At 39.3% G+C, this 13830-nt stretch overlaps 1 protein-coding gene across 1 annotated transcript; it reads left to right on the forward strand.

Annotated features, from left to right (window-relative positions):
* The first annotated feature begins 1023 nt into the window (after positions 1 to 1023).
* On the forward strand, positions 1024 to 4546 carry ropn1l (rhophilin associated tail protein 1-like). Its single transcript, XM_041066367.1, has 5 exons — positions 1024 to 1154; positions 1914 to 2037; positions 2856 to 3017; positions 3691 to 3866; positions 4492 to 4546. Exons 1-5 carry the CDS (start codon positions 1024 to 1026, stop codon positions 4544 to 4546), a joined length of 648 nt encoding a protein of 215 aa, XP_040922301.1.
* The last annotated feature ends 9284 nt before the right edge of the window (positions 4547 to 13830 follow it).

Raw genomic sequence — 13830 nt, forward strand, 5'->3', positions numbered from 1 at the left:
AAAAACAACAGAAGAAGAAGAACGCCGTTCTTCTTCTACTTAAAAACAACAGAAGAAGAAGAAGAACGCCGTTGCTATGCGACGCTGCTGCATTACACTAGCGTCACATCAAGCGCTGGGCATAAATTCTCTGTATTTGAGCTAGCCACCCATATTTCAGCCCACTCTTCTGCGTTTATTCGTCCACATTCATTATTCAACAGTACAGGTAACGTTGCGGTCTTTAATGCTCCAGGTATTCTAACAATTAGTTAGTAAGAAAAACGCCAACATTTGCCAACTTAGTTTGAGGCCGGTGACATGATAACCAAAAAAAAGCTCCGTTAACTTTAAGGAGCGTTAAGAATATAAATACATAAGTTCTGAGAAAATTTGTCAGTGTACTTTCCACAATAAAATAAAATTAAATTAAATAAAAAAAAATCGAAATGCCATGTCAGAGAATTACTTTGTGGCGACCCGCTTTTACCTCATCTTTGCTAGGAAGCTAAGCTAGCTACTTTAATCTAACACGGTGTCATTAAGTTTGTTTTTTTATTCACTGTTTGTAGAGCAGATTCAGCAGTTGTTTCTATAAACACACCACCTCTCGGGTGGCTAATGCCAGAGTTAGATACATTATAATATTGTCTTTCTCACTGTATTTCTCATTCAAAGAAATATGTAAAATGATGATAATAACTGTATCTCTCTGTTTAGTTTTTTTGTTTTTTAAATAAATGAGATCTTATCTAGCATGGCTCCTTTATCTTGCAGAAACAACTTGCTGCCAGGAAATATACATATCTTTAGCTTTCTCAGTTTGAAACATGCTTTCATGGCATTTACCTCCATATTCTTCAGTCCCCTTCTATATCGTGACCATTGGATAGCTAAGTCACTGAATCTAATGTTAATGGTTTGTTAGTGTCAGTGTGGGTAGATGTAAGTGGCCGTGGAGCTACCACTTTTTAAAGATTTTCTCCCATATCTGATACTGGAAAAATCTCAGTGTATGATATTACAGTGTTTTATATTGCAGTCATGCCCCTCCTGGACACAATGTACTGTGCCCAACAAATCAGAATCCCTCCTGAGCTTCCTGACATCCTCAAAAACTTCACTAAGGCAGCCATCCGAACACAGCCCAAGGACCTGCTGTTGTGGTCTGCAGCGTAAGTCTTAATGTCTGTCAACAGTGGTTCAAGTAGAAGAGATGTGAATTTTTTTTTTTCCAATCTTGATCTCATAACCAATACTATAAACAGTGTCTCCAGGCAGCATCACTGTTCAAAAAGGCAGGCCCTCTTCACCTGTGCATCTCTCAACTTTGCAATGACTGGCCATAATTAGATCCCATGGGCTTCCATATTACTGCAGCCGTTAAACTATCTGACTTTCTCCAACAAGCAAAATGCACTTTGAAAGTTGTGGATATAATTTAAATATATTTTTTTTCTACCCCTAAGGACTTTCATATCCTCTACTGTTTTATTGGCTGTTGCAGCCTGATAGTGTTTACAGCAAACAACAATAAAGTGAGCCATATGGTGAAACAAAATACAAGATGTTTATGTGCTATTAAAGTAACACCATTCTCTGATGCTGCACAGAAATACTGAATGTCACGCTGCCTCTAAACTCACTGAAACCGTTATTCAAACTGTGAAGTAAGATAAGCCACACAATGCCCTTTAGCATTTTAGAGAATAAACTTCAGACAAAGAAAACAACAACACACGATAATTTAACTCATGCTACTCATGAGATCTCATTAAATTTGACTTATGGTAACTTATGTTCCATTTTATATTTTAAATTACATTTAATTGGCATGCTTAAAAAGCAGATGTGATGACAGGCAAAAACAGCAAAGCTGAGGTCAGTGTGTAATTAAGTATATGTGCTAAGAATGTGTGTGTGTCCTCTCCCAGATACTTCAGCGCACTGTCTAAAGGAGAGTGTTTGCCTGTCAAGGACAGGCTGGAGATGAATGTTGCCACCCAGAAGACAGACACTGGGCTGACTCCAGGTCTACTTAAGACTCTCCACAAACAGGTATTTTCTCAACAGAAGGACCACACTGATCATATAATCAGTTTCTTAATATTTCTGCTGCTGGAAGAAAAGCAATGTATTTTATGTACTGCCTATTTTCCAGTGTGCTTTACTGTTTTTGTTTCTGTGAGGGTAATTATTAGTTGCATTAAGTTTACTATCCACATTTGTTTATTTTATTTTCTCTATTGGCCTATTGCAGTGATCCTGTTTCTTTATGTGGCTCATTAAAGTCTCATATTACTATAAACCTATTTTATCTCACCTGGGGCGTCTGCTAGCATCTTGGTGTCGTGGATCCACTAAAAGAACTGAATAATTAATAAATGGCAATATAATAATTAAGACTTAAGCAACAGTCTTGACTTTGGAATGTGCTTCCAATCTCTTTTTCTGGTTTCATGCTAGTAATACTATTTTAGCATTTTAAACTGTTTTTCTTTAGAACATTTGAAAAATTAAAGAAAAATCTGCTAACTTAATAGATACTAATCTACCATTAAAATGAAATTGTACCTCTGATTTGACATTAACATTCAGAAATCAATACTCTGTATCGATCCTTGCTGTGTCTTAATTACATAGCTTCCCATTTATAAAAGTCTACCCTAAGAAAAAGAAAGCTTGCTGGTGAACTGATCATCAGTATCCTTGGCTGCCAGATTCCCGAGAACCAATACTGCTGTTTTATTTCAACAAATAATACTGAATGATTTCTCAATATTTCTTTTCCTTTTTTTACAGTCATCTGTTAAACTAGATAACCTAATTTTTTTTCCTCAACTCTTCTAATCCCTACTTACTACACCCAATCATAGTTGTCCCCCAAGCAAACATGCAGCAAGGAGGAACTGCAGAAGAAATGGAAAGGTCTGTGTCTACCAGTGGATCAGCTGGAGACCCTGCTGTCACTGGGCAGCTTCAGCTCAGAAATTGACTGGATGGAGTTTTTTGCCCTGGGCTGCAGTGCGCTGGGAGGGGTGAGATGTTATATAAGGCCAGATAAAAATTCTAACACCACTTTATACCACTTCCTTTGAGCTTTAAAACCTAATGTGAGGCCAAGCACAGCTGGAGATACACAAGCAGTGCAATTTGTGTCTTCTTGTCTTCTCGTGTTTAGACTAGATCCAGACGTCTGTGATCCAGACTCCTCCATCAGGGTCCCCAGACTCCAGAAAGAATGACTGGATAAATCCTTCTCTGACTGTGTGAATCTTTGCAATGCTATTAAGCCAAGGATTTTGCTCAGAAGATGCAGATAGAACAGCAGAGACAGATCAAAGAGAATATCGTTAAGCATGGAGAACTTTACGGATGATGACTTAGAGTCTGCAAAAGCAAATACAGCACAGTATTAACAACATTATGTGCTCAGTGTCAGTAGTTTGGAAATAATGCTGGTATGAATGAGACCTTTGAACACTAACCACATGAGGGCAGTCATGTTCTATATTGATTCGGTTGTTTTTTGTTACTGTCTGTGAGCTAGTTTGTGTGCATCTAAGTGTATTTACAATGTTTGATGCTCATGTTGGATGTGATCATCATTGAAAACTGAGCACGTTTTTATATTTTTGTGTCTTTTTTTTTTTTTTGGAACAAGTTGCACTGTCTGATTTTCTGTATCTCTGTGTGTATGCGCTTTCTCAGACTCTCATGAGTTCTCTGAAGTGTGCCTGTGAGATCCTGACAGAGGACGAGGAGGGCGGTGCTGCAAGGATCCCATTTGACACTTTTGTCAAACTTTACACTTACCTGGCTCACCTGGACGGAGACATGCCACAGGACCACATTGACAACTTCCTCAGCAGCCTGCAGTCACAAGTGTAGGCATCATTTGTGTGTACATGTGTGTGCATGTGTTTGTATTTTCCTCAGCCATACAACTGTCTATCTTGCAATAATCAGAGTGGATGCAAGCAGTGGCAAATTAAGCCATTTCATATGCATCGCCTAGAGATATAATTTAAATTTTTCAAATTTTCCCAATTTAGTCACTTGAGGTAGCAAACACATAACCCGAGGTTTGATTAGGTCAACATTTTTAACACGTTAGGCTACATACAGAATAGACTGGGCTGCTGAACATTAGACATTAAGGCATTACAGCATTTCAAAACCACACCTTGTGTAGGGATATATTTTATGAATAAGTGTGGAAAATACATTTGGAACTTTAAGCTGACGATATTGCTGCCAAAATGTTTTTTCCAGTGATAACTCTAGATGTGCTGAACACTGCTTTAGCTTCGTTTTGCCAAATATTTCTGCCAGTCAGTGTCAGTGGACTAAAAATAACACAGACACAGATCTCATTCAAAGAAATATGAACACAGATCCCCTGAACTTGATGTTGATATTTTAAGATAGTGATACTCACTGTTGTGAAAATCCTTATGCTGCTGCTGAATAGAGCTGTTGCACTGATGTACTGGTGTCTCTGCCTGACAGCAACAAGCAGAACGGCATGATTCAGGTTTCCAACTTCTACATCAGCAGGCAGTGAGGGAAGGAGAGACAGGAAGCAGTGGAAGGCAGGAAGGAATAGAAGTTAAAAATATGACAGTGTTCAACTAATAAATGGGACTACTAATGCTCCTTCAAGCACAGCTGTTGTTTCATTACCTAGAAATTAGTTCCATTAATTGTTAGCATCAGGCACAGTGGGTTATTATTCATCACTGTCCATCTGAACGAAGCTGCTATTTTGAGTCAGGTTGGAATCTTAATGAGCAGCAAGAGAGGCACAAAGCTGCCTTACACAGACTGTCAGGTGGAGTGTGTATGTGCTTTTGATTGCCTAGTCCCTTATGTCTGGGTTAGCCAAAGTTCATTTATCATACTCACAACCTATCAGCGCGTAGGCTCACTGCATTTGGCCTCTCTGCTGGTGTATTCATTTCACCCAGCAGACGAAAAAGACGAGAAGTAAAGAGATACGCTCTGAGGAGGGGGCACAAGAGAGTGATTTTCAGCTCGTGTTAAAGGCCTAAAACCCCCTGCGTTTTGTTCACTCCCCCATTCAATATTGTAAATGGGCAAGTACAAATGCACACTCAGACGGGTTTAGTCAGAAAGCACACAAAATCACACTCAGGGCTACGAAATCTCAAAGCACTATACATGCTCAATCTAACCCAGTCTATTTGAGCTTGAACACAATTTTTATATTTACACATTTTTAAAGACACTGTTTCTTGCGTCAGTGTGAAAGCAACATATTTTTTTACGAACGTGTTTTTCCCTGACACACACACAGCCTTAGTAGTTGGATCAGTGGGAATTCACATTTGGCAGTAGGTTTTAGAGGTGGAGGATACACATACACAGATTCAGACACACACGCACACTGAAGCTTACCTCTTGGAGGACTGCAGCTGTGGCCGAGTCAAAGGGGATTGGAGGACAGATAGAACCCATGATAACCCGATGACTTCAGGCTCTCCAGCCTTATGACACAGCAAAGAATGAATTTTGTCAGTGCCGTATCTACCCCACAGTAGAACTGTGGTTAATAGTATGTTCAAAATAACTCAGCATTCATTTCAATCTGTTCAGAATAGTTTTCAACTAAGACCATTCGTATTGCAGATTGTTTCTATTAAGGTGGTATCTGAAAACTCAGCCACCCAAACTTTTGTGTGCTTTATATTATTTACTAATTACATAATTAGTTTACACCACACAACCATTAGCTATCATTCAGAGATCACACATGAGGATGTGGATGACCCAGCTTTTTTCCAAGAGGGCTTAAACACAATAAGATTAATTTGCCGTTGCCATTGCTTGTTTTTTTTCCCTTTTTTGAGCTCAGGAGCTTTTCCAGAAACATAAAAAACTTTTTAGGAAATCAGGAACTTCCAGTTATGGCTCTTGGGCCATAGCATCTTCCCCCCTAAAAAGTCCCTGACCCAGAGCCGGTACTTTCCAGTGGCCCAGTAACTGTTGGGATTTTGATGGGGGATGTTGTTTAAGCAATACTTGTGTTTTGAGTAATGTTTTGTTGTTTAGTTAGTTAGAGACAGTGAGCAAGAGAAGAAAAACAGACACATTAAAACAGAAAAAAATACTGTAGATCCTTATTTGTGGCTTGCCTTATTAACATCCCTTTCTCTGCCCCTGTATGTCTTCCTTCAAGCATACTGTAAATTTAAAAATCACAATATTTACAAAGAATAGCACTGTGTTGTGTCAAACCACAAGTATTAGTTTCTGTTATTGTTCTGTTCAGGTCACACCTGTCTTGTTAGACAAATGTAGTTCAGTAATTCTTTTATTGTAAATTTTACCTAGACAATCATGGATCTTGTTATCATTTATTGATCAATACACCTGCTATTTTAAGACAAGGAAATAAGGTTGAAACAGAGAAATATTCTTGTGTTTACTGAACTATTTCTTACTATTATGGTCTGTTCTTTTCACTTATCCTACACATTTCACTATATATTAAGAAACACTGTAATGTTATTCACAAAGCATGTGTAGGCCTACCCTCAAATTTCTATGTAACTAACACGTATTTTTAGGTGCGTCTTTTAGCACAATGTTCACACTGTACAGCCGTTTTGCACCATTGTTGTAGGATGTTGGAAACTTGAAGAAGCATGATGTCACTGCAAAAACGTTTGTGGTTTAGGAATCTCAGCTCCAGGGTGGACCTTGTTGCACTGCCTTTACTGTTTCTTCAGACTTTGCGCATAACATCACATCTCCAGGGACACAATGAATGTAGCAGAGCAGTGCGAAAGAGACAGGAGAAGAGAGAGTGGACACAAAGGTTCCCTTTCAGCAGTCCCCTCTGTAGCTGCTGTGTAACAGATTTCAGGGTAAGGATAAGGGAAAACATGATTCATGCTGTATTATGAAGTTGCAGAACATGGATTTTATCAGTCAGTTGTACTTACTGAAACTGTACTCAATTCTGTTGACAGCATTTGTTAGGGAATTGTTTAAACATTGTTTTTTTTACCTGGTTTCATTGGTCTATATTAGTTTATACTAGTTGTCTATTTGTCTTAACAGTAAACTTATTAACGAATGGTTCAGTAGTTAGCACTGTTGCCCCACAGCGAGGAGGATCTGGGTTCGAACTTGGTAGCCAGGGCCATGTTCTCCCCATGCTTGTGTGGGTTTCCTCTGAGTACTCTGGCTTCCTCACCCAGTCCAAAGACATGCAGGTTAGGTCAACTACCCGTAGGTGTGAATGAGCATGAATGGTTGTTTGTCTGCATATGTTAGCCCTGTGAATGGCGAATGTCAGCTGGGATTGGCTCTAGCACTCCACTATCCTCACAGGTATAGCTAATAGATGGGTGGATGATTTTGTAAGTCAACAGTGAGATATAGTACTGAGACTTTTGGAATTAGCTACTCAGTTCTATATGTATGGCTTAAAGATTGTATTGTACAAATTTCATAGATGTCTAACAACATGCTATATGTTCCAGGGAGCTCCAGCATGGGATGATAAAACCTCTGGACTTCATCCATCGGGATGATATGGACACAACTTCTAATTCATCAAACACTGCCAGATCTCAAAATTAAAGCTGACAGTGAAACAGTGAAAGCTGAACCAAATCATAAAAGATCTGTTTCTGCAGCATGAGTATTTGGCTGTAACTAAAATTCAGTTCAATTCAATTATTTCTATATAGCCCTTTCCACAATCAGAACTGTCTCAGAGACCCAGAAGCTGACCCCAGAGCAAGTACTTTCAGGCAGCAGTGGCAAGGAAAAACTCTTTTAACAGGAAGAAATCTTGCTCAGAACCGGGCCTATATGGGAGGACCCTCCTGCCTATGGCCAGGCTGGGTGAAGGAGGAAAAGGAGGAAGATAGGACAGCCACAAAAACAACACCTGGACAAATCAACTTCATTTATTGTTAGCATACACCATACACAAAATCAGTATTAATATCAAATAGAGGCACAGATAACATTATATATGTATATGTATATATACATACCCACATATATATGTAGACACATAAATATGTACAGGTATACACATATATACACATGCACAAAAATATGTGTGTGTGTTTGTGTGTAAATATGTATATATGTGCATGTAAATTAATACATAATACATATTTTGTCTATGTTGTAAGAGCATTTCTGGATACATACACACACACACACATATATACACACAGCATTTTAAGACACTTCCACAGTGACTAATATCCTATTGGATAGATTGGAACATGTTATTGGGATTAAAGGAACAGCACTAGGCTGGTTTAAATCATATCTATCAGATAGATACCAGTTTGTTCATGTTAATGATGATCCCTCCATATATACCAGAGTAAGTCATGGAGTTCCACAGGGTTCTGTGCTTGGACCGATACTGTTCACCTTATACATGCTTCCCCTAGGCAATATTATCAGGAAGCATGGAATAAATTTCCATTGCTATGCGGATGATACCCAGCTATATTTATCTATGAAACCAGACGAAACAGATCAGTTAACCATACTTCAGGCATGTCTTAAAGACATAAAGGCCTGGATGACCTGTAACTTTCTTCTTCTGAATTCAGACAAAACTGAGGTTATTTTGTTTGGTCCCAAACACCTCAGAAACAGTTTATCTAATCATATAGTTACTCTGGATGGCATTAATTTAGCCTCCAGTACGACTGTGAGGAACCTTGGAGTTATTTTTGATCAGGATCTGTCCTTTAACTCACATATAAAACAAGTCTCTAGGACCGCCTTCTTTCACCTGCGCAATATCAGTAAGATTAGGAACATTCTGTCGCAGAGTGATGCTGAAAAATTAGTCCCTGCTTTTGTTACTTCTAGGCTGGACTACTGTAATTCCCTATTATCAGGATGTCCAGTTAACTCTCTAAAAAGCATCCAGCTGATCCAAAATGCTGCAGCGAGAGTACTGACTGGAATTAGCAAGAGAGATCACATTACTCCTGTACTAACTTCTCTTCATTGGCTTCCTGTAAAATCCAGAATTGATTTTAAAATCCTTCTCCTTACATATAAGGCCCTCAATGGCCAGGCTCCCTCATATCTCAAAGAGCTGATAGTACCATATCATCCTAACAGATTGCTTCGTTCCCAGAATGCAGGTTTGCTTATGGTTCCCAAAATCTCTAAAAGTAGAATGGGAGGCCGAGCCTTTAGCTATCAGGCCCCTCTCCTATGGAACCAACTGCCAGTTTGGGTTCGGGAAGCAGACACCCTCTCTAATTTTAAAACGAAGCTTAAAACCTTCTTGTTTGATAAAGCTTATAATTAGTTGTAGTTACAGTCCTAGTTATTTATTAAACTTATAGTTAGTCACAATTATCTCTATAGACACTGTTACAGTTAAGGATATAGCCCTTAGTAGGGCTGGCTCAGGCAACTGAATCATCCCCTAGTTATGCTGCTATAGGCCTAGGCTGCTGGGGGACATCCCATGATTTACTGCGCACTTCTTCTTCTTTCTCTTTCTCTCCTCAGACCCACTCTCAAATTTATTAGCCTTTATTACATGTCATTAACTCTGTGTCCTCTCTGTCCCGTAGTCCTGTGCTTGTTTCTCTCTGGTCTCTCTTTCTCTGTACCTTTCTGCAGGTACCTCTGGCTCCGGAGCTGCTTGTCCTATGGTCCTGGCTCCACCCACCTGCTGCTGTTTATTGTTTACAATGATCTATTTCTAACATGTTTAATGTTCCGTTCTGCTACAGATAAATATTTGATTAATATTCTTTGCAAACTGTAATGTAAATAATTACCAGTCATGACAGCTTTTTGCCTCCGTGCTCTGTTTCATAATTCTAATCTGCTGAGCACACATTATCCAATAACTGTTCACTAACTGTAATGTAAATACTGACCCACATTGTCTGTATTATGCTGCATGTCTTTCTCCCCCTCTCCTCCATTCCTAGCTGTCCTATCTTCCTCCTTTTCCTCCTTTCACCCAGCCCGGCCATCGGCAGGAGGGTCCCCCATCTGAGCCAGGTTCTGCTCAAGGTTTCTTCCTGTTAAAAGGGAGTTTTCCTTGCCACTGTCGCCTTAAGTGCTTGCTCTGGGGTCAGGCTCTGGGTCTCTGTAAAGCGCTTTGAGACAATTTTGATTGTGGAAGGCGCTATATAAATAAAATTGAATTGAACTGAATTGAATTGAACTTTACAAAGCAGCCTGTTCATTACAGTGTGTTTATGTGTTTGTTTGTTGTTAGAGGATAAATGTCAGTTCTTCTGCAAGACGACTTTTATCATGTAGTGTTTTTCTGTGCTGTCACTCTAATTGTTTAACCTCATTTGTAGGAAGAGGTCCTCATTTGCTTAAAAGTAGTGATTGTTAAATTCTATGTAATGTTTTTTGTACTGATTTTCTCTGTGGTATAAGAGCATGTCCGGAATATGCTAACAATAAATTAAGTTGATTTGTCCAGGCGTTGTTTTTACACACATGAACACACATCACAAAAAGAGCTTAATTGAGGGCCATTGCAGACTGATTAAAATTAGCTAATTAACACTTATGAACAATTGAATTTTGCATATTAAGCTGGCAGCAAAATGCTTTCTCTGTCCCTGGATTTAAATGTTGCCTTAGCTTATGAATGGACAGTAATGTCTGGCAGAGCCTCATTAACTGATTAAGCAATAATGTGTAGACTTTCTAATCAAGCTATTAATAATCAGTACATTAGGCCTTTGCTATGAAGAGGAAAAACAACATTTCCAGGCAAATCTTCTTAGAAACAAGCAGAACCCTTAAAACCCAGACATAAACACTTGATTTTGGTCACACATTCAATATATCATCACACGCATACACAAACCCAACAGTTCAGTGCTTGTGTCAAGAGGACACACACAGATGGCCTTTGTACAGCACTCCAACTCCAGGTATGCCATAGAAGAAACCGTGGTGGGAGTGTTATGGATGTTTGTGGCTTTAGGGGGAATAAATGGATTACTGAATGAGAGAAGGCATACAGGAGCCTGTCTAAACTTACCAGCAGCAAGGTTGTGTTATTCTGATGAGGTACACGTGGGATGCAGATATTCATGAGATCTGCTGTGAAAGTTTGTATTAGAAAAACAGACACTGAGGCATACTTAACATGGCTGATAGGGTCCTTATTACAAGCATTTTTGCTTGCCAACCCAATGATTTTTCTGCTCATGACTGCTTATATAGGCTACAAAGAGTTTCAATTAAACAGTTACTGTAGTGACTGCATGTGTAGCATACAGGGTCAAGATTGAATTTTGCAAAGAAAATGTAAAGAAAGTGAGCAGTGCCTCGACTCCTTCCTCTTGTAACATGCTTCATGAAGTTGTTACAATATATTGCAGCACTTTTCAGCACTTTGTAGTGGACTTTTCAAACAATTTGAACTATTGCTTCAGGTTATCCACCATGTGATGACTCTTTTAACATTTCTTGTAGAAAATAACATGAACCCAAATGAAAGCAAGATGGCATGTAACAAAGAGACAGGCAAGACATTAGCAATCATTTTGCTGGCCTGTTTGAATCTGCCACAAAACTACTCTTAGGTTTTGGGTTAAAAACATTTACTAACTAACAGTTATAGTCGAGAATAACAGAATAACAGAATAGTTGATTGAAAGGGCCTTGAAAATGTAATGGAACCTGGACACATCGAAAATCTCACAATTTACATGACACACATACAAGTCAGCTTACCATGATTATCTGCCTGGGGGATTTAGATTTTTCTTCTGAGCCCAGGTTGAGCTAATGCAATTGGCTCTGCAAGTGATGGTGTTGCTAATGTGCTATTTACAGTGTGCCTTAGTCTCACATGAGTGCATGTGCACATTACAGAATATCAATGCATCCACATCAGAGCGAATGAGCAAATTTTTCACTTTTTCAAGTGACCATGCCGCAGTACTCTATGATTATACAGTGCAGTACAAGTATTTTGCAATGCAACCTCCTGTGCATTGTGGGATGTTTTATTTAGGACCCGTGAGAAGAAGATCACGTCTGCATGTCAGCAAGCTTCTGCCCCCCCTAAGGAGTCCTTGAATGAACTACAAATTTCCCAACAGATGTGTTTCTGAACCTGGCCTCAGGCCTGAAATGTACATGTGAGATATCTTGTGGAACTGAAGAGTTGTCATTCTAAATCAACTGCTAGTCTTATTAATAAGTATTAATCATTTCCTTCCATTTTGCCCGGGCTAAATAGGACCCACTAGTGCCACTTACAGTGTCAAATAAATTACTGTGAGCACTAACATTCCATTTCATAATACAGATGTCTACACATCAAAACAAAAATGGATGAGATGAGACAGGGAATATTACTGAGTAATATAAAAGGCAAACATGGTTAAGCCTCTTTTTCTTTTCTTTTTTTTTTTTTACTGTAAAGTGCTTTCCAGGCTGCTTGCTTGCAGTGTACTGAATTTCTGCAATTTAACACACTCAGTTATTTACTTGTATCCCCCAAAACACCCATTTATTTCCAAGCAATATTCGCCAACTTCCTTTTTACTAGCACCTAATTGTTGCCTTCATGGCAGCTTTATCCTGCTGAACATTTTACTGAGCAGAACTGGAACTGCTGGTGAAAACTGGAACACAGCACAACACTGGAATACATTACTGTCATAGATCAAGGGCACTGGGTTGGACTGCATACTGTGAAGGACATTATAGACAACCTCTGTGTCTATAGACACCTCTCACAATAAGCAGTGGCAGGTCGGTGGAGCCAGGACCACAGACAGAGAACATGCAGCCAGAGATACCTGCAGAAAGGTACAGAGAAAGAGAGATCAGAGAGAAACAAGCACAGGACTACAGAGAGGACACAGAGTTAATGGCATGTAATAAAGGCTAATAAATGTGAGAGTGGGTCTGAGGAGAGAAAGAGAGAAGAGGTGTGCAGAGGATCATCGGAAGTCCCCCAGCAGCCTAGACCTATAGCAGCATAACTAAGGGATGGTTCAGTTGCCTGAGCCAGCCCTACTATGGGCTTTATCCTTAACTGTAACAGTGTCTATAGAAATAATCGTGACTAACTATAGGTTTAGTCATAATAACTAAAACTACAACTACAACTAATTATAAGCTTTGTCAAACTGCTTCCCAAACCCAACCTGGCAGTTGGTTCCACAGGAGAGGGGCCTGATAGCTAAAAGCTTGCCTGCCATTCTACTTTTAGAGATTCTGGGAATCATAAGAAAACCTACATTCTGGGAAGGAAGCAATCTGTTGGGATAATATGGTACTATCAGCTCTTTGAGATATGAAGGAGCCTGGCCATTGAGGGCCGTATATGTAAGGATCAGGTCTGTGGCTTGACCACACAACCATTTCACAGAAAAGTATATCTGTAGGATTCCTAACGCTGGCTGTCACCTACACAGCAGCAGAATGATACCATAGAGATAGAAGAGCCACAGGAGAGTAGAGCTCTCAACTGGGGGTAGATGAAGGTACAATAATGGGTACACACTGGGACTGTTATGCACTCGTTTTTTTTTTCCACAGCAGGTGATGTCAGCTAACCAATGTTATTAATTACTGAGAGAAAAAAAGGATTGTCTCTGTGAATCCAGCTGTGTCCTGTAAGTAATATACTATTGTTGCATCTGGGTGCCATGCATTCTCTGTGTAGATAGGTTCATACAGTAGTATGCAAATTATGCTAATATCTTCTCACTTGCTATTTACCTTCTGTAAATAGTGAAAACAACTAGATATGTAAAAGATATTCTTGGCAGCATCAAATTGGATGAAGAGTTCAAAGAAGAGGAAGAAATGTGAACCCTGCTT

Source organism: Toxotes jaculatrix, chromosome 20 (genome assembly GCF_017976425.1).
Source record: "Toxotes jaculatrix isolate fToxJac2 chromosome 20, fToxJac2.pri, whole genome shotgun sequence".
In the NCBI taxonomy this organism is placed as follows: Eukaryota; Metazoa; Chordata; class Actinopteri; family Toxotidae; genus Toxotes; species Toxotes jaculatrix.